General features: G+C 41.6%; 1 protein-coding gene across 1 annotated transcript; it reads right to left on the bottom strand.

Moving 5' to 3' along the window:
* Positions 1 to 30: 30 nt before the first annotated feature.
* LOC135445162 (protein dachsous-like) lies at positions 31 to 18124 on the bottom strand. Its single transcript, XM_064707198.1, has 22 exons — positions 18060 to 18124; positions 16762 to 16899; positions 15791 to 16007; positions 15023 to 15181; positions 14476 to 14627; positions 13210 to 13378; positions 11814 to 12022; positions 10259 to 10438; positions 9458 to 9677; positions 8982 to 9118; positions 8156 to 8299; positions 6845 to 7089; positions 6255 to 6364; positions 5449 to 5583; positions 5172 to 5308; positions 4800 to 4997; positions 4400 to 4494; positions 3292 to 3447; positions 2407 to 2604; positions 1718 to 1840; positions 1125 to 1335; positions 31 to 665 (listed from the first exon to the last, which is right to left on the bottom strand). The coding sequence occupies exons 1-22, from the start codon at positions 18114 to 18116 to the stop codon at positions 453 to 455; spliced, it is 3603 nt and encodes a 1200-aa protein (XP_064563268.1). The 5' UTR covers positions 18117 to 18124; the 3' UTR covers positions 31 to 452.
* Positions 18125 to 20509: the final 2385 nt, after the last annotated feature.

The following is a 20509-nucleotide window of genomic DNA, read 5'->3' as shown; positions in this document are numbered from 1 at the left end:
GAGGAAGGCACCGCCTCGCTGGAAAAGAGGAGAGAGAGAGAGAAAAAAAAAATATGGAGGAGAACAGGAAAATTAGAAAACAGACTCTGGTTTTCAGACGCTGCGGCGGACGATTCTGCGCAAAGGAACGGAACTGATGTCCCCAAATTACTCGATCTGAAGCAATGACAAGGCAGCGCCTCTGGAATCGGGTTTATTGTCTTGTCTTTGACACGTGCCAGAAGAAATTAAATACACAGTGAGACAGCGCTGCTGCTGGGAAAGCAGCCCTGCAGCTCAGCACTGCAGCCCTTCCCGCATATTGCTTGTTCTCTTCCTCATCCATCCTTAAAACAGCAACAAAATTAAAATCTGGATAACATTCCCATATTCTTATTGCTCATTTAATTCTGAGCTGTTCCAATGAGTCTCATTGTGGTTTTTCTAAAAATGTTCTTCATGGAGTGTTCTTATCAGAGAGATACATCATCACCAGACTCATCGTTTTCAGACTCATCATCTCCAGGTTCATCGTCCTCAGACTCATCATCTCCGGGCTCTGGGTCCAAAATCACTGCCACCTCTGAAAACTTGACTCCTTTCAGTTCTTTCTCAGGGGCAGGCAGTGTGGGCTCAGGTGTTAAGGAGAGAGCTGGCTTCTGGTTTGTGTCTGTTGGAAAGGAGTCCTGCAAAAAGGCATAGCGCAGGTGAGGCAGAGAGCTACAGATGGCTGAGTGTGCAGCAATGATAAACGGTGGAAATTGTAAAATTGTGAGCCCTTTACTGTTCACATTCCATAAAGACAGAACAGAGTCATCACTTCTGGATTAAAGTGGTGTTCCTTCTTCTAGGCACAGACAAACAGCCCCTCCTCCTCCTAAGATTTTTAATAGAATCACAAAATGGTTTGGGGTGGAAGGGACCTTAAGAGATTGTCCAGCCCAACCCCCTGCCGTGGGCAGGGATGCCTTGCACTAGAGTAGGTCACTCCAAGCCCTGTCCTTGGACACTCCCAGGGATTACTTCACAATATATTTTTTGTTTTAGTTCTATTGGATTATTTTTTTTTATAATTCCTTCAGTTACTTGGTGAATAACGATAAAATACCTTTCACTCCATGCTTTGCAATCATAAATCTCATTACCTGTTCTGTTGTGAATCTCGCTGTGGGCTGGACCTCCATATTTCTGCTTTCAGCAGCTTTTTCAGGTGCTCCATTTTCCTCACTTTCACCCTTGTAATCCAGCAGCACTGTCTCCAGGTAATTGTCTTTTTCAGGGCCCTGAATTTCATCTTTTTCAGCATCATCTCCTCTGGTGCCTTCCAGGTTGTCAAATGACATCACCTCAGTTCTCCTAAGAGAGGTCAGAGAATTCATAGCACAGACAAAAATCTCAGCCTCTACAACCAAGAGCAGCATCTCAAAATTACACTGATCTCAAAATTAGTGGGATTGTACCCAGGGGAATAAAGTAGCTTCCTGTATCCTGAAGGGTCTTTTTTGCATTAGGATTAACAATTTGCTAGAGTAAGTAGGAATTTGTCTTTGATACAAGATTAAAAGGTATTAACTTCCTTCAAGTGTAGAGATTTTAATTTGTCATTTTAAGGGTCCTTAAAAATGGACCTACAGCCTAGTGGGAGATCCAAGGAAAATCCTATGGTACCAAAATAAACTAGAACCACGGTTTTTATGTGCAGTATTTTATAAATTTGTGATTGCAGCAGTCTACTTACCAATTATTCATGTGTTCTGGTTTCTCTAAGCTTTTCAGGCTTCCATTTTTGTCATCTGCCCACGGGTTATCAATGCCCTCCATGACATCAACTTTCTTAACCAAATCCTGTTTCCCATACTTTCTGAAAATAATACATTAATTTATTAAAATAATAATAATAATAAAAAATTCTTCTTGAAGATTGGCTTTACAGTTGTTTTAGAAACAGAAGATGAGTTACTTGTGTTATAAATTGAATACATAACATTCATTTTCAGTGCTGTTCTGGGGATTAGTTTGGAGTATTTCCTATTTTCCCATAATGGTAGCGGGGTAAATGGTTTGCTTCCCTTCTGGAAATTGTTTTCCTCTCCCATGTGGCCCTGCTGCCACTGAAGTTAAGCAGCAAAACCTCCCTTGATTTCATCATTTATGGGGTTGGAAAAGACCGATGTGCCCCCCTCCTCACAGTGAAAATTTCTGCTGCCCACATTTCTCTAGTTCAGAACTATTTGTTTCTGCTTTTGCTGTGTGACAAACACAAGAAGAAACAACCAAGAAGAAACAACTTTCAGTTGTGTGTGGCGCATCCAACATCACAAATCTCGGGCAGCGCTCCCCGCAAAAGCCGCTAGTTTATCGGACAAACACCTTTCATTAAACCCATCAGCAGTGGAGGTGGATGGCAGTGAAGGCAAACCCTGGTACCTTTTCCTTTTGAGGTCCAGCAGGACGTAGGCCAGGAAGGCGATGAAGGTGGCGGCCAGCAGCACGCCCAGCACGATGGCGGCCGTGCGCTCCGGGGCTGCCGCGGCCGCCGGGGCCTCGGGCACGGCCGCGCTAACGGGGGCTGAGAACACCTGCTGCAGCCCCAGCTCAATGGCGGCCCTCTGCTCCCTCAGCTTCCTGGGGACACAGGAAAGTGGCCATGGGTTTGAAAATACATTGGTCTGAAAATACAGAATATCCCTCCCTGCTCTGCCAGGGGCTTCCCGAGCTTTCGGGCTTTCACGTCTCTCCTTGAGGAGAAGCTCCCAGCCCTGGGGCTTGTGACCTGAAATGCTGCAGAGCTTGGACACCTGAACTAGGATCCACATCCCTGACAGGTTACCAAAGAAGTGTAAAATACACCTGAAGTGTGGGGCTTTAATCTACAGTCTGCCACTCTGATATATATAGTCTATATATATAGTCTATAAATATAGTCTGTATATACGGTGTGTGTATGTGTATATATATTCACACACCTGATATATATATATATATATCAGATGTATATATATATATAGCAGGTGTACATATATATATATATATAAATATATATCAGGTCAAATATATATTTTAATTAAACTATTATTCAATTATTTTAAACTATTAAATTATATTTTAATGATATTCTTTCTCCGTCAGCTTTTTTCTTCTTCAGTTTTCTCTCACTTTTAAATCTAATTTGCACAATGAAACAGCCTTACTCATGTTTTTGGCTAGCTCTGGAAATTAGATTTCAGTAAATAGTGAATCAGCTTTCTGAATTCTAAAATGTCCTGTCTGCACGAGCTCTGGCCCCCACAGGTCGGAGTGTGCCACACAGACCTTTTCACATCTTCTGCAGGTACTTCCTGGCGGGCCTCATCAAAAGCAATGATGTCTACGTGGGTTTCATCAGTGCTGCTCCTTGAATTTCTGTCAGACTCCTTGGGATAGATATTAAGCACGAATACATTCCATCCAAGTTTCTCTTCCAGGACCCTGACATCATATGAAGAAAATATTTTTAATTAACTGGGCAATGACAGATTCTTTTACTCTGGAAATTAAATGAAGTATTATTTAGTACAACATTTGGCAGATATTAATTGATACTAATAAGAGGACCTTGGCAGGTATTTTGATCAAAGCATGTAAAAATGCAGGATTATCATCAGCCAAGGAATTAAGCTATTTGTCCAAAATTGTTGAGTGAGTGAGTAGCAGAGGAAAAAAATATCTATAGATTACTATAAACAGTAAAGGTGGGGAGGAGGGAAATTCAGTCTCATAATCCCCATTGTTTTCTCCTCTTTTTCCAGAGATTTCGTGCTGGATGGGACCAGTGGCCCAGTTAATCCATCATTCTGGCAGCAGTCAGCACCAGCTGCTTCCAAGAAAGTTTTCCATTTCATTTTTACCAGCAAGAACTGGTCCATAATAACACCAACATCACAAACTCATTTTTCCCACCTTCAGAGTGATTTCCCTTCATAAGCACAGGACTCAACCTTTCCAATGTAAATACATGTTTATGTGTAGCCAAACAAAAGATCTTCCATCTTTGTTAACATGCCCAAAAGGCCAATTGTGGTTTTAATTTAATGGTGGGTTTGGTTTGTGCTGTCTGCCCTATGTCTCCACATTTTTTTCCTGCAATCCATGAAAACCTTTATCCTAGGCTGTTAAAAATGACACAAACCTCGATGTGGGAAGAGACCACATGAAACTGTCTAGTCCAGTGACCTCTTTGAGATGCGTCAGCTTCAGGCTAAAAACTTACAAGGCAAAAATTGGTGGATTCCTGTGAATTCACTCAAATTATTCTGAGCTCTATCAGATTGAAGGCCTGGCTTTTCATGAGCACTGGCTGCAGGCTATCAGACCCCTATCCCAAACTCTGAATTTATCATTAGATATTATACCAGAGTAAGCTTCACAGTTTCAAAAATACCTTTGTACTTCAACACTCTTTCTTTCCACAGCACTGATCTTCTGATTTAGCACCAGCATCACAACGTTGCTGCTGGAACTGGAATCAACAGTTACCTAATAAAGAATCACAGATAAAATTTTCTAAAGCATTTGTACCTCTCATAGATTGATCAAAAAAAAAAACCCACAAAGAGCCCTAAAGTAATTTTCCTCCCAAAGTCAGGTTTTGTGCCAACATATTTTTATATGTCAATGAAAATGGCAACCTCTTAATTCCTGTATGTAAATATTCATGTATCTGACAGCCCTATTGACAGAGTTAAGTAATTTTGTAGTTTTGCCATTACCAAAATTGGCCCTTCTTGTTTACAATTTGGACATGGAAGTAAATCAGGATTATACACAAAAATCTTCCTTACATTGACTGTTGTCTGGGCTGTGAGGCTTCTTGTGCCTTGGTCTGCAGCTTGGACTTGCAGATAAAACGTTCCAGCTTTTCCTGCTACAGAAACTGTGAAAATCTGCCCTGAGTTTTCATTGATGTCGAATTCGTTGGTTTGACCTCCCACTAAGCTGTACTGCAGACGTCCATTGTCTCCTGAGTCTGGATCTGCGGCCTGGGTTTAAAAAAGATGATTTGAGACACTCAGCCTGTGCCTTTTGGGCTGCACCTTGTTCTTCAAGCAGTGAACTCAGCTCTCAGGAGCAGCTTGAAGGCTCCTCTAACACAGTGGGAGAAACCCAGCTCTGTGCCAGGGCCTGTCCTTGTGGGGAGCACAGGAATACTGTACCTGGACTGTGGTGACAGGGTATTTGTAGGGCACAGAGCTGGGGATGCGGGCGCGGTAGGAGGGGCTGGGGAAGGCGGGCGGCTCGTTCACGTCCTGCACGGAGATGGTCAGCATGGCCGCGTTGGCAGCAAACAGCCCTGGGGAAACACCAGTGAGAGCCTGCACCTCCTCAGGTCACATCCAACCTTACAAAGACAATCACAGCTCCTGGGTGCATTGCAAACACAAAACGTGCGTCCACTGCTGCCCTGGAATGTCATTTAAAGCAAGAAGTTACCTGAACGCTGCGCTTCTGCAGCAGAGGAGACTCTTGGGTTTGCTTGAATTAAAACCACATACTGAGAAACTTCCTCATAGTCCAAATTAACTGCTGTTCTCAGCTCACCACTTTCAGGATCCAGTCTGAAGTGACCTGGAAGGACAAGCACACACTTCTGCTGCGACAGCTGCCCTTGGGATGTGTCCATGGCTGCTCTGAACAATGTGGAATTCAACACTTCCACTGGCCAGGCAGCAAAGGCATCACCACAGCTACCAGGGCTCCTACCCCACACCAAACAGCTCTTAAACGTGCCAAGGTGCAGTAAATGTGAACAAGGATTTCACAAATAAGGAGAATTGCAGCTCCTTCTGCACAGCTCCATTTTTTTAAATGCATTTCTGAGTTTTCTCTCAGTTTCTATGTAATTCCTTTCTTGTGGGCCAAATGGAGCCTGGGCACAGCTGCAGAGGGCAGATGCCCTAACATAAATGCAAGGAAATGATGGACTAAAAGTGATTGGCAGGGAGGAAGCTTCTTGTAAACCACACTTTCTATTTTGGCTCCCCCAGTCTCTAAATTACCCTTGTCTCAAAATTTAAGAATAAAAGAAGCCATTTCTTAGCAAGTTACCACCCTTCCTAAAGCCAAAGATCAGCAAAGTCAATGCTGAAAAGCCCTGAAAAAATTATCTGTTTTTTAAAAACTCCTGTTTTTAAAAAAGTTTTATCCATGCTCTCCATCTCATTGATGTACCTCCCATGCAAAAGACAGGCTACGATGTTCTCCTGAGTATTTTAACTTAAAATGGGGCTGGTACTCACCCCTTTCATTGCCAGATACAACAGTGTAATCAATTGGTTTTCCTGAAGTTTCATCCACAGCAAAATCATAAATTAAATAATCCACTCCGGTGTTTTCCGAAACAAAAATGCTGATGCAGGAAATAAATGATGAACCATAATGTTAAATTTGCCAACAGTGGTTGCCCAGGCAGGCTTTGAAATTTCACTTTTTAAAAAAGGGTTCTCTGTGGAAAATCTTGCTCCCTCCCCCCAGTTGTTTGCCAGATCTGCCCAACTTTCAGAATACAGTACAAATCCTGGTTTTCCAGCCAGATTTTGGGTCATCCTTGAGTAAAACCTAAGGAAAAATGTTTTATAGTGTTCAAGAGCAAAGGGACAAAGAGTCTGGCTTATAAAGCTGCAAAGTACAGAAATAAAAGGCAATGCCCCAGCTCACATTCACAGAACCCCAAGCATAGCAGAATTTTCTGTGTTTTGCTTTAACAAACCCCCAAAATTGATGTCCTTTCTTCTGCATGGAAAAATATGAAAGTGACCTTCAAGTTTGCTCTGTTTTGCACCACCTGGGGAAGACATCCCAGTTATTTAAGTGGATGTGAAAGCCTCACCTGATCTCACTTTGGTTGAAGCGAGGCACGAAGGGACGGTTGTCAAACACGCTCAGAGTAACCACAGCAGTGCCACTTAAAGGGGGAGAGCCTTTGTCCCTTGCCATCACTGTCAAATGCATCTCTCCAGACCTAGACAGGTTCCCAGTTGTAATTATCCTCCCCTCACTCAAATCCTCTATCAGGAAGAAGGGGCTCACGGTGGCGTCCGGGAGGATGTAATACTCAATGAGGCCATTGTGCCCCTGCCAGGAAAGGAACACAATTTCATGGAGCTGAGATTGTGTTTGGAAGGGTGGGATAAACACTGAAACAGAGATCCAAAAAACATCTGAATAGCTCTAGTGAAATTATTTTGAAAACACTGTTTTGTTTGGGTTTTTTTTTTAAGAATGAAAGCTATGGTAAGATGTGTAAAAATTAAAAAGAAACACAAAGCAGAAGAAGACACAATACTTTGGTCATTTACACAGCGAAAACATGGCAAAAATTCTCTAATGAAAATAAGTTAGACGTGTAAAGGGGGACAGTCAGAGCAGTGAGGGTGGCACAGGAGGACAAGTGCCACTGCACAGCTGAAGGAGGAGTTTCACTGGGGTCTCAATGCAGATCTCCTACAGTTCAGCAATTTTCAAAGGCAATTGCACTTTTTATACAGAATCATTGAAAAGGCTGATTAAAAAAGGGCTGTTAGATGATTTGCAGCAATGTACCACAGCTGCAGCTATTCCAACCAAAATTATGCATGAAGAAATAGGAAGGCACCTGCTACACCTATTTTGTTGTCACTTGGAGATGTTTTATCTTGTAAATGATATAATTACTAGTGATGTTGTCATGGTGATGTGGTTGACTACTGGATATCCCTGCCAGAGCCTGGATCCTATTTGATGGGTGTAGTAGAGCTATATCAAACAAAATTACATTTAACAGTGGGGACAGAGAGAATCAGCTGGGATGCCACACTTGGAGGAGTTTGGTGAGTGGACATTTCCTTGCTCAAAGCAGCTATATGATATTTAGTTTTTACAGGTTTTTCTACTTCAAAAGTTCAAATAACTTCAGAAACACTAAATTGCTTCAGTGCTTGTATATTTATGAAGTGCTGGCGCATGCAGCTCTGTGGAGGAAAGGGTAAAATTAAAGGAAATAGAGCCGAGGAAACATGCCCAGAGCAGGGAGTACATCAGTGTCAAGGCAGAGCCAGCTGAACTCCTGATTTCCAGTTGTCAGTAGTGAAGCAGGATTCACTTTGTGCCTGGAGGAGGAGCAGGATGTGCAGTGCTGAGGGCTCACAGAGGAATCTCTCACCTGGTCGCGGTCGGTGGCGCTCACGGTGAGGACAGGAGCCCCCACAGGATTCACCATGTTCATGGCAGCAGAGTAGGAGCTCTGGGCAAACACTGGGGCATTGTCATTCACATCCATCACTGCTACTCTGACATGGATGGCTGCCTAGGAAACAAAGGGGTGCCATGCATCTCAGAGTATTTAGAAACTCGCATTTAGCATTGTGTTTTCTTTACGCGCACATGCAGCAGAAATGATAAATCAGGCTTGGAAAAGGCTGCAGTAAAATGTTGTCTGGGTTTAATTGGGTGAACTCAGCATCAGAGATCCCTACAGGAGTTTAGCAGGAGAGGCAGGAATTCAGTGTTGCACTAGGATGCTCCTTGAAAGGTGTCTGAATGAATAAGAGCAGGACATGTTTAGGAGACCAACCTGTCCTCCTTGCAGTTAAGGAAACCACACATGCTCTGATTCTGTTAAAATGTCTAATAACTTTTCAAATAAAGGAAATACAGCAGAACTAGAACAATCTGCTGAAAATACTTCTTCTCCCATGACAAATTATCACATCACTTACAGTTCTCACAGCAGGAGACAACTCCAGCTCCCCAGCACAGGTCAGTCAGCAAACAATTCAGGGTCAAAGCCTACCATGCATCATTTTGAATATTTCACATAATTAAAGTATACTACTACTCAGTGTGGTTAAAGGCTGTAGAAGTCTGACTCTAAACATGATGAGGTGACTCATTTATTCTACACAATAAATGGCTGGGATGGATCTCCCTCCCAGCAGTTCAAAATCCACTCTCAAGTGTTGCTGTTCATTACAGTAATGGTCTCTTACCTGATAGAAAGGGGCAGATTTATTGTTGACTGCAGTCACTGTGAGGTTGTATTTATTCATGGTTTCATAGTCTGGAGAGTTCTTTATCTTAATGATGCCCTGTATTGCATCTATTTCAAATATATTTTCTCCCTCACCTGAGACAGATTTAAACAAGCATCATCAATTAATATATCTTAGCAACACATAATTAACTACACTCTTAAGTTATATGTGCCCTGAACTCATCAAAACAATTTCTAAGTAGTGTATGGATAATGTAGAAGAAGAACAGAAATATTTTGAGTGGATGGGCATTTGAAACATGAGCCAAAGTTTGAACATTTTATGAGCATGAATTAGTAACATTCCAAACCAGAAGAAAGTGAACATTCTTGGCTTTGGTGGAAAGAGGTTAGGAAATAACATGGGTAATACTAATTATATTCATAATTGTATAGACAAAGAGCCAGTGCAGTGGCAGAATTGCTTGTTACCTGTGAGCTCGTACAGAATGAAAGCATTGTCTCCTGTGTCTCTGTCTGATGCTGTGATTTTTCCAACTATGAATCCCACAGGCACGTTTTCCTGGACACTGAAGTCAGGCACTGGATCAAACACAGGTGGCCAGTCGTTAATGTCAGTGATCTTTATCACAACTGTGCAGTAACCCCTCTTCTTCTCAGGGATCCCATCATCTTCAGCATACACCACAACCTGTAAGTTGCACAGTTTTGGTAGTGAGAGGTCACACAAAGAGGTTTTTGCATAAGGATTAAAAAAACCTTGGTGAATTTAAATCTTTGAAATATTCTTATGTAAAGTCCTGTTCTGAATTCATCTCAAAATGATTAATGAAAACTTAAGGAATATTTGGGTGAATAAAAAAATCATTCTGTGTAGAACCAGCAAATTCACCAATATTTTTGCTTGAAGCAAAATAAGACCATAAAAATAGCCAGCAGTGGCAACAATAAAAAGGAGATTAACTGAGAATCATATCTGCAAGGTCTCAGCACTGGTTCAGGCATCAGACAGGGCTGAATACATGAGCTGTCATTGTGAAATTAGTTATTCATGTGCTGAAGTGTTTCCAGGGCAGGTGAACAATGAGCTGTGCTTGAATTTCATTCTAGACAAAAGGCAGTGCCTTGTTTTAATAATGCCTCATGCCTTGAGATGCTCCTGTTCTAAACCAGTGCAGAAAATGCTCAAGCATTGTCAAGCTAAACAAAAGCACAAGTGCCACCTGTTTTCCAAGAGAAAAATAAAGAAGATTTAAAATATCTAAAGCAAACCTGGTACTCTGTGGGTTCCTCTTCATAATCAAAGGGGGCAGTGGAATAAAGGATCCCAGTGGTTTCATTTATGCTGAATTTCAGTCCTTGTCCATTGAGAATGCCATATGTCAGGAAACCATTTCTGCCTGTGTCACCGTCCTGAGCTTTCAGCTGCACAATCTGAGTAGCAGGGGAATGCTGGAGGGAGATATTGAGGCTCTCAGAGACTGCTTGCTGCAATTGCTTGAATTATGTGAAAGTAACAGGTACTGCATCCACTTACAATAGTATAGACATTTTAAAATCCAAAATATACAACTTGTTCAGTACAGTAAGACAGTCCCTTGCTTTCTCTAATTTACAGAAAATAACTGTTTTCCTCCCCCCATATTGCTACCTATAGCTGCAATTTTCAGGAAGCAATATTATTTCAAACAGCCCAAATGTTAACCTCAATATCTGACGTGCTGTTATTTCTGTGTAACAGCCTCTTCTCCTATGAAACTCAATGGGGGTTCTCAACTCCAAAATCACATTTCTTTCTGAACACTATTTGGCTAATAATTATCAAAATAAACAATCTGATTTTTCCTTTTTAACAATGTTCTTTGCACCAAGATTGACAGAAGGTATCAGTGTTTCACTTGCAGGGCCATTTGAGACCTGATCTGAAGTTATTTGATCCAACAGGGCATCCAGCAATTCCCACTGTGTAAATATTTCACATGGAAATCAATTTTTTAAGGTTGAGGAGTGTGATTCTAGTTCTTCTGCATTAAACTCACTGGGAACATTAAAATTATGTGTAATAAGTTGAACCCCTAATTCAGTGGTAGAAATGGACTAGACTTCAAATCAGTTGTGGCTGCTAAAGACAATATGTGTGCATTAGGTGGGGATCTCAAAGGCAAGGTATGTGCTCTATAAAATATCAACATGATCAATGTGCTTCTTTTTTAAAAAAAAAAAGCAACCAGCAGATTAAAGTGTGAAAAGTTTTGCTTCAAAATTGAAGAGTGAAATGTTGAGCAAGATGCTTTTACATATTTAAATGCTGTGGCTTCTTCTGTAGAGAACCACAGTGTCTGAAAATCTGACTGAGACCTGGCTTGTTCTCTGCTGCTGATCACTTGTGCCAGCAGAATCACAACAGATTGTACATGAGCAAGAGCAGAAATATTGTTAAATTAGAGACTGTGCCCTGGCACTGCCCTGTGTGAAGCTCCCTCACAAAAGGCTGAGTGAGAGCCCATGGGGTGCCCAGCACATCCAGTGGATTTCAAATTCACCTGAATATTCTCTATGTAAAACATTCAAAATGCAGTGGTAGTTCTTCCTTAATGGAGCCCCTCTGTTAGAAAATATTAACTTTTCCTTCAATAAGTCCACACTTCTAGATCATTCTTGGTGTGCATTGGGATTGAAATAAACCTCACAACACCATGGGGTAGGACAGAACAGCAACTCTGCCCAGCTCCTGAAGGTTTACTTGGATACTCAACAAAAGATTCTTTTCATTTTTATTATTTTGAAGACCTATTTTTGAGATTCAGTTTGGATGACATTTTCTTACCTCTGGCAATCTCTCTTCTAGTAGAGAAGATGGGAAAACTGGGGGGAAATTGTTTTCATCAAGGACTTCCACCTTCACTTCCACTTCATTAAATATGGCAGCATTAGAGGAGTCTGTTGCTCGTACCTTGAAATTTACTGGAAAATCTTCCAGTTTTAGATTCTTACTTGTTCTCACAACACCATTGGATGGATGGATGATGAAATATCCTGTTAAAAAAAAATCAACCAGAAATTATTCTGGTTATGATTCCATTAGTTGAAGCTGAAGATATGAATCCTTCAGTGAAAATTACAGATTATTTATATGAATATTGTATGTTACAGTATTCTTCAAAGAACAAAATGAAATTCAATGTTTTTACAAGGTTGACAAGAATGTCAGATATATCCAGGGCTGTAATTAACAAAAAGAAACAGTTCAGAACAATGGGAACCAAAAGGGAGAAAATTCAATCCACCACTCTCCAGCCAGGTATTCACATTCCTCTGAAACAGTCAGAGATTATTTGTCCCTCTTTCAGTTAGATATTTTTTATATTTCCTAACAAGTCCTGTTCTTAATGAGGAATTTTGCAACTACCTACCTGATCACAACTTCATACAAAACACTTGACAAAACTGAAGTACAAATTGGCTGTTTGATGATAGATTAAAATCAGTTCTATATTTAGCAATAAACCACATGTGACAAAGCACTGATGAATTTGACCGCATACAAACTCACTCTAGGCACTCACACGTTGCTGAGTTGGTTTTTCTCCTAGAAGTTTTTGTGCTATTAGTTATTTTTTGTCCAACCAGAGTAACTTTATGCCTGACCAGGTCCAGCCTGATCTTCCTGCAGCAGACACAGCACAGAGCTGGTGAAGCCAGCCCTGCCTTGTGCTTTGTGCCTTGTGCTGCTCTGACAGAAACTCAGTGCCATGCCCACACCTGATCCACCCCAAACTGGTGCCCTGGCTTCATTCCCACCCAGGGGTAATGGCTGTGGAACTGAGGAAAGAGCACAAACCAGGAGGGAAGAACCCATCCCAACACTCAGTGCTAGTGGCTGTGGAACTGACGGAAGAGCAAAAACCAGGAGGGAAGAACCCATCCCAACACTCAGTGTTCATGGCTGTGGAACTGAGGGAAGAGCACAGACAGAGGAAGACCACCAACACCAGTTTCATGGCTGTGGAACTGAGGGAAGAGCAGAAAGCAGGAGAGAAGAACCCATCCCAACACTCAGTGTTTGTGGCTGTGGAACTGAGGGAAGAGAAAAACCAGGAGAGAAGAAACCATCCCAACACTCAGTGTTCATGGCTGTGGAACTGAGGGAAGAGCAGAAACCAGGAGGGAAGAACCCATCCCACCACTCAGGGCTCCTCCTGTTCTCCACATCCAGGGCTCACCCTTCTCATCTCCAGAGGTGATGCTGTAGTCCACAGGGAGCTTGTACCAGGCTCTGACCTCCACAACAAACGTGTCTGGGGGGCTCTGCTCTGCCAGAGGGGCAGGGTGATAGGCTTCTTCCAGGAACAGTGGGAAGGACACATCCATGGGAGCAACCATGACTGACACCTGCAGAGAAAAGGACGTGGCCATGGGGGTGATGTTTCCTACTGAGGTGTGGGACAGCACAAGTCCAGGCCTTGGCCAGTGAGGAGAAGCCTGGGATTGTTGCCTGCTGTGTTTGACACTGCCCTGAAGGCAGCAAATACTGGTAGGAAACAGCAAAATCCTCCTCAGTTTAGGTTCACCTGGGTGCTTTGCTAAATGCAGAGCTCCAGTTCCTCACATCCAGCACATTTCAAAGGACTTGTCTAACTAAGCAGCTCTCAGAGGGATGCACTCATCTCCAGCCTTCCACTGGAGAGGGTGTAACCAGAGCAGGAATTTGCACACACAGTATTTTAAAACTATTGTGACAGATTTATAGATTAAGAACAAAAGGTGAGAGGTGGTAAATAAGAAATGCCTACTGCTTCACAAAAGTAGTTTATTTCTGTTGCCAGACAGCTGCTGTCTAATCCTCTAAAGAATGATGGCTTGTAAGTCTACATTTTAAGGTTGTTGAAGGTAATTTTCTACATCTTTATCCATATAGATTTCTAGTTTTTTTTTTTTAATTCTGCTGTGATATTTAGTGGCAAAAGATCACCAGCAAGCTATAAGCACTGTGTAAAAATAATTTTTAAATCACATTTACATTTCTCACTCTTCAATCTAGAAATTATTTTTCTTACATTAGGGGAAATTAAACAGGAACACTTTATTTGCCATCTCCTGTTAATTTATCACATATTTCCATTACATCCTTTCTGTCTGTTCCACTCTCTGACCTTACACAGACATCTCTACTGCTCTAACCCTCCTCCCTCACAGCCTGGAGCTTCTGTCTGTCTTTTCTGAAATGGAATGATCACAACCATTCTGGGTGGTGTGCCAGCAATTGCTGGGGCAGCATAACTTGGTAACTGTTATCTTGTAGCCTGAAACAGAAATAAATCAGACATTTATGTCGTTCATGTCAGAAATAAATCTCTGACATTCTGATTCCTGGTTTGCATCGTTTTGCCTGACTAATACCCCTCTCCTGGTGTGGCTGTGCTCAGTTTAGAATAAAGCAATCTGGGGAATTGTGCAGTAAAGAGAGGGCCAGGCAGAAATGTTGGTACCTTCACAGAGGCTGAAAGAGGCGGCAGCCCCGAATCCGTGGCGGTGACGTTCAAGGAGTGGTACTGGGGAGCAGTTTGTGTGGATAAGGCTCTTGTTAGCCTGAGCTCTCCTGTGCTACTGGAAAGACTGAAGAGGCCTTCTGAGTTCCCACCTGAAAACAAAAAAAGAAGTGTTGGAGATGGAACCAGCAGAGACAGTGGCTGCAGTGCTTGCCCAGGAGTGAGGAGGCACAGGTTGAAATCCTACACTTGGAGCAAGGCACCCCCCTCTGGTCCAACCTCCTGGCTCAAAACAGGGCCAGGAGTGAATTCAGCACAGGCTGTTCAGGGCTTTGCTCCCTTAGGTGAGAATCTCCAAGGACAGCCTCTCTGGGCAACCTCTTCCTTTAATTACTGATCTTCACAGAGGATTTTTTACCCCTTCTATGCAGTCAGAACCCAGCAGTTCAGTTTATGGCCATTCTCTCTCATTCTGGTGTCATGCAGCTTGCTTTAGCAGTGTCAGGTGTCCCAGTAATAAACAGCCCTAAGATTTTTCCTAACATACCTGAGATATTGTAGAAAATGCCTTCATCATAGGCCTTGCCTTCATCTCTTGCATTGATGTCCACTACCAGTGTGCCAGCTGTAGAATTGTCTAGGAGGATCTTGTGATATGAGGGCTGGTCAAACTCAGGTCCTTCTTCATTGACATCTTCCACAGTAACTGAGAAAGAATCATCAATTTGGTGAGTTTTACCCAAATGGTTACCAGTTGTTGTTTTCAGCTAATATAAACCAACACAGCTCCTCTGAATGAGAATACATCCAGTCATACTGATCAAAACCAAGAGCTAGGATTCCAAAATCACAAAATCTTTATGCCTTTTTTCCTCCAAAACAACATTTTAATTTTTTTTTAAGGGAAAAAAAGCCAGTAATCAAGCACTGTTATTTTAACAAGACTAAAAATCACTGTCAACACTGTTTATCACCCTAGAAACTGCCCTTCTGTATACAAGCAGAAAAAAATCCTGAATTATGTTTTTGGAAACCTTTTCAATCAAAATGCCAATAGGTTCTCAAAGTACAGAAAAAGATTGTGACTATATTGAAGGAAGTAATGTCAGTTTGTGTGAAAAAATCCTCATTTTTGACATGGCAAGCTTTTTTTAGAAAATTTTCATTTGGCTATAGTGAAAAGATCACACTATCATTTTTGATAATTTACTCTAGCAGACTGCATTAATATTGGTTTATATCTTATAATTACATATGCTGAGTATTCCCTAGGGTTGTTAATGAAAGTTCATTTTCTGTGGTAAAGTGGAGCTACCTGTAATGTTTGCTGTGTCCTGGAGATGTGGCTCTCCAGGATTGAAAGCTTTCAGAACAAACTTGTACTGGGATTGACTTTCATAGTCCAGAGGCTGAAGGGTTGCAATATCTCCAGAAAGTTCTCCAACATAAAACAAAGCTGTCTCTCCGGACATGGTGTAATGAATGATGGCATTGTACCCTATATCTGCATCTGTGGCCACTGCACTCAAAATCTAAAAGAAAAGGGAAAAAAGTCAGCAAGAAAAGGTTCAGAGCAGAACAAAGAGAGTGGCAAAACATGCCCACAAGACTGGTGTTGACCCACAGAGTGTTACTGGCTGAATCACTCATTAATTGATGAATTGCATTGCTGGAATTGTGGCAGAGCAGTTACAGACTGCCAGGTGCCCCCTCTCCCCTTGACTCCTGTAACCTTCAGGGCACATCTGCAAGGCAGGAATGGGGCCAGGAATGGATGCACTGGAGCTGCCCAGGGAAGCTGGGATGCCCCATCCCTGGAAGTGCTCAGGGCCAGGCTGGATGGGGCTCTGAGCAGCCTGCTCTTTGAGAAAGGTGGCCCTGCCTGCCCATGGCTGAGGGGCTGCAACAAGATGATCTTTAATGGCTCTTCCAACCCAAACCATCCCATGATTCTAAGAACAGAGGGATGCTGGACAAATGCACAACACCTACAGCACCAAACATCTTTAAAACACATTGCCCACAGATCCAGTGAAAACTCAATCACTGTGCAGTGGGGAATCACTGCTGAGGATGAGAGGGAAAGGGAGAGCAGCTCTCACTCTTTGGGAGAGTTTTGGGAGCAATCAGTGGGACAGGCACTCCTCTGTCATACAAACCCAACACACTCTGTGATTCCACAAATTAAAAAATGATGTTCACCAATGCACTGCCATGAGAGGTTACTGCCCCTTCCAGGTGCCCAGACAGAAAACAAGTGCACTGTTAATTCTCAGTGCCTCTCACCACATGTGGAGGCTCATTCTCCCTCACAGTCACAGAGTAGGAATTTTGGGGGAGCACTGGTGGGTTGTCATTCACATCTTCCACAGTGATGCTCAGAACTAAGCTTGCAGATTGTGCTGGCTTCCCAGAATCAGTGGCCTGTGAAGGAACAGCTTGTCATTAAAAACAGCATTACTTTGACACAAATTCACTCTGCCAGTTCAATTTTGCTCCAAAAATTGTGAGTTTTTGCCTCTGCAGTCTTTCTGCTGGACCAGTTATCCCTCAGTGACACTTCTCTACCCTGTGCTTGGTTAGTTGCCACATCTTCTTGCAGCTGGATCCTCAGCCCATCACATGCTCTGCCTCTCATTAACAATTAATCAAAAGCTCCAGCCTGGATGCAGATCAAACATGTCATGGGATCAGATGTGGCACTGATCAACACAGGACTGTGATGCACACATAGCTGGGCTCTGGTAGTTGAAAGAATGGGGAAATCCCTTGCATTTTGAGGGTTTAAAGTGCCAAAAAAGCAAGTTGTGACAAGCATCCAGTATGTGGCAAATTCACACTCAGTTTTACACTGCTCCAACATCTGCCATAGAAAATTCTCATCTCTAGGTACATATGCACAGTTTTCAATTAGTCTTACAAGTGTCCACTTTTTTTAACTTGAATTTTTTCTGAAGACACTTCTTAATTTTTAATATATCTCCTCTAGATCTTCCACAAGCTCTTTGACCAGCAAAAATGTCCTTTAATATATTTGTACTTGATGGAGCAAACAAATATATTTGTCAGTGCTGGAACACTTCTTTATATGCACAGTAATTGATCTGATTAGAAGCAGTAAAAATCCATGAAATCAGCTAGAATAGATAACCTCATGGATGTTCAGTGAAAGTTTAAAGTTTATGCTTTTTCTTTTTTTTTTTTTTACTTGAAAAATCTAATTTCAGGTATTTTTTAAAAGATATAAGGACATATGTTTTGGAAAGTGAACAAAATAAGGGAAAGGGACAAATAACATGGATAGGCAAGGCAGCTGTATGGTAAAAAATGAACCCAGGAATGTTTGCAGCTGTTGTGTGACTGTGACATTTAAGATTTAGGGTTCATAAGCAATTTATTCACTAATACCAATTTACAGAGCAGAAAACAGAGCTCTGCATACAAAACATAAGGAACAGTCAAAACTCATGCATGAATTCAAATGGAATTCTCTAAGATTGAGTGGTTTTCTTGTGATGGTTCAGTATTTCCTCTTTTCTAATGCTGTGAACTTGTGTGAACTTGCATCAAATTTGTCAACTTACAATTATTTTCAATTCATAACTGTCCACCACTTCTCTGTCTAAGGGTTTTTTGGTCATCAGTTGGCCAGTGGAACTGTTAATATGGAATGTTCCAGCAAAATCATCTTGCAGAGAGTAGCTGATAAGTGCATTATCTCCTACATCCAGATCAGTAGCAGAAAATGTGCCCAAGTCTAGACCAGCTGCATTCTCAGGAGCTGATAAATGAGTTTGGATCCATGCTGAGAAAACTGGAGGGTTGTCATTGATGTCTTCAACTCTCACAGTTACCTATATTGAAACAAAAAAAACAAAAGGAGGAAAAGACACAAATTTGAGCTGTAGAAGCTGTATCCAAAGGAAAATTTTGATTTATTTTAGTCCATGGAAGCCTATAGCAAAAGAAAACAATCAAGAAACAAAACCCAAAGGGAATAGAAAACAACTTCAGCATTTCTCAGCATTTGAGCATTTTCATAACCTCTGAATTTTTAATCTTTTTAAATTCTCAGCTGCAAGATAACAAATATGTAAGATAACACTCTCTAAGTGGAAGAGATGCACAGAACTAATAACCTGGGGCTCTTTGGCTCATCTGCCTCTTGCATGTGACAGAACCATGCACAGAACCAGTTTTGGTGTTAATCAGTTCCTCTGGCTATGAGCTGTTCATAAGGAGCTCTCAGGGAGTGACACAATCTGTGAAGCTGACAATATCTCCAGATGGTAAAATCTCCTCAGGATATAAAAAAAAGGGAAATTAAATAGAAGGCTCTCAAAGCTTCATATTTGCATGACAGAAGACACTTATCTGGATTTTGCTTGACTGTTAATATTTTTAAAATATATTTCATATTGCTTGATAAAAAATATTTGGAAATGCATATTCCATACCAAAGCAGCAGCTGTGTTGGGTGGCACCAGGGAATCCACAGCTTGCACCAGGATGCTGTACAGGTCTCCCTGCTCCCTGTCCAGCCTCACCAGGGCCACGATGTCCCCTTGGTCCCCGATGGAGAACTTGTCCCAGTGGGATTTCAGGGAGTACTGGACCTGCACAGCAATGCTGCCACTCAGGGCCTTCACTGAGCCCACTGCACTCCCTGGAGCTTTGTCCTCCTCAATGCTGAACTCGTAGCTGGATCTCTCAAAAGTCAGCCCAAAGCTGGAGTCATCTACCAGCAAGTAGAGAGTAACAGAGGCTGAGGAGAGAAAACAAATTAAAATAGTGGAGTCACTGCTGGAATCATCATCATCCGTTTCCTTAAGCTCTTGAGGAACCAGTAGAAACTGATAGAAATTATCACACAGGAAAGGGAAATGATAAGAAAAAAGAAACCAACAGTAATAAGGATTAATATGAAACACAAAACGTGATGCTTTTGCACCTAATTGATTTTCCAGAATAATTGCACTTCCCTGATTACAGAAGTGTTGCTTCAGCCTGACAGGAGTGCAAGGATCACCAGTCTGAAGCTAATGGGATGTGCAGGAATTTCACACTCCTTGAAAACCTGACCCTTAATTGCTGTGTAACAAGAGAGGAGGGATGTACATAAAGCCACAAGTGCAATTCCTGTTGTGACCACTTGTCCTATTTTAAGAAAATAATTTTTTTCTCCTGTTCATGATAAATCAAAGTTAACCTCCAAAAAACACATGAAACACTTACAAAAATTACTACATGATTAAATATTTTTTGAGGAACAGAAACTCAGTTGAGAGTGATTTGTCAACTTTTGATTGTTTAAATGTTTCTAATTTTAGGAAGATAAAGGAAAACAGAAGAAGAAACACGTCAACAATAGTATTTGAATACATCTTTTTAGAGTGACTACAGCTGTGAAGTCTGGGGTTTGTACCATAAATACAAATTTTAAAGTAATTGTAAAGAATTATTTCTAACCAGGGTTACTAAAACCAAGCTTTCTGTTAATATGATCAGCATGAAAGAGATCAAAAAGTAAAAAGCAAATATTCATCATTGTTCAAATGTAACTCTTTTTTTGCTAGATTCAGTTTGATTGATGGCAGTTGGATTAATTTAAAATTTAAATGTTTGCAAGGGTTATGTTTATGTGGGAAAAGACAAAAGGGTAAAAAAGATGGTAAAAAAGATGGTATACCACTTGAGGTAAGCTGAGGAACTCCGTGGTCAGTGGCAACAACTGTCAGTGTCACAGCTGTGTCAGCTGTGATGTGCTCCAGGTTGTTGCTGAGGGAGATTTCTCCAGTGCCATTATTTATATGGAAATCATCAGAATGGTTCAGGAGGCTGAGCAAGGAGCAATCAGGAGAGCATTCATATTAATGACCTTGGAAGTGCCATCTACTCAGTGCTACCTCTGCAAGGAGCACTCAACAGACAATATTTGCCTCTTTCTAAAGAACATCTATTAATTTCTGTCTTTAGCCTAAAATACATTGGCCTTTTATTTCCAAGTAAGTCTTCCATGATGAAAATGTGCAGC

The sequence above is a fragment of the Zonotrichia leucophrys genome, chromosome 3, assembly GCF_028769735.1.
Source record: "Zonotrichia leucophrys gambelii isolate GWCS_2022_RI chromosome 3, RI_Zleu_2.0, whole genome shotgun sequence".
In the NCBI taxonomy this organism is placed as follows: domain Eukaryota; kingdom Metazoa; phylum Chordata; class Aves; order Passeriformes; family Passerellidae; genus Zonotrichia; species Zonotrichia leucophrys.
This window is presented reverse-complemented; position numbering and strand designations above follow the sequence as displayed.

Excerpts from the sequence above, each read along its gene's own strand:
- LOC135445162 (XM_064707198.1), bottom strand. The coding sequence starts at position 18,116 with ATGACCAAAAAACCCTTAGACAGAGAAGTGGTGGACAGTTATGAATTG. Across the intron at positions 7,090-8,155 it reads GCGCCACCGACCGCGACCAG|GGGCACAATGGCCTCATTGA; the intron begins GTGAGAGATTCC and ends CTTTCCTGGCAG. Across the intron at positions 1,841-2,406 it reads CTGGACCTCAAAAGGAAAAG|AAAGTATGGGAAACAGGATT; the intron begins GTACCAGGGTTT and ends TATTATTTTCAG.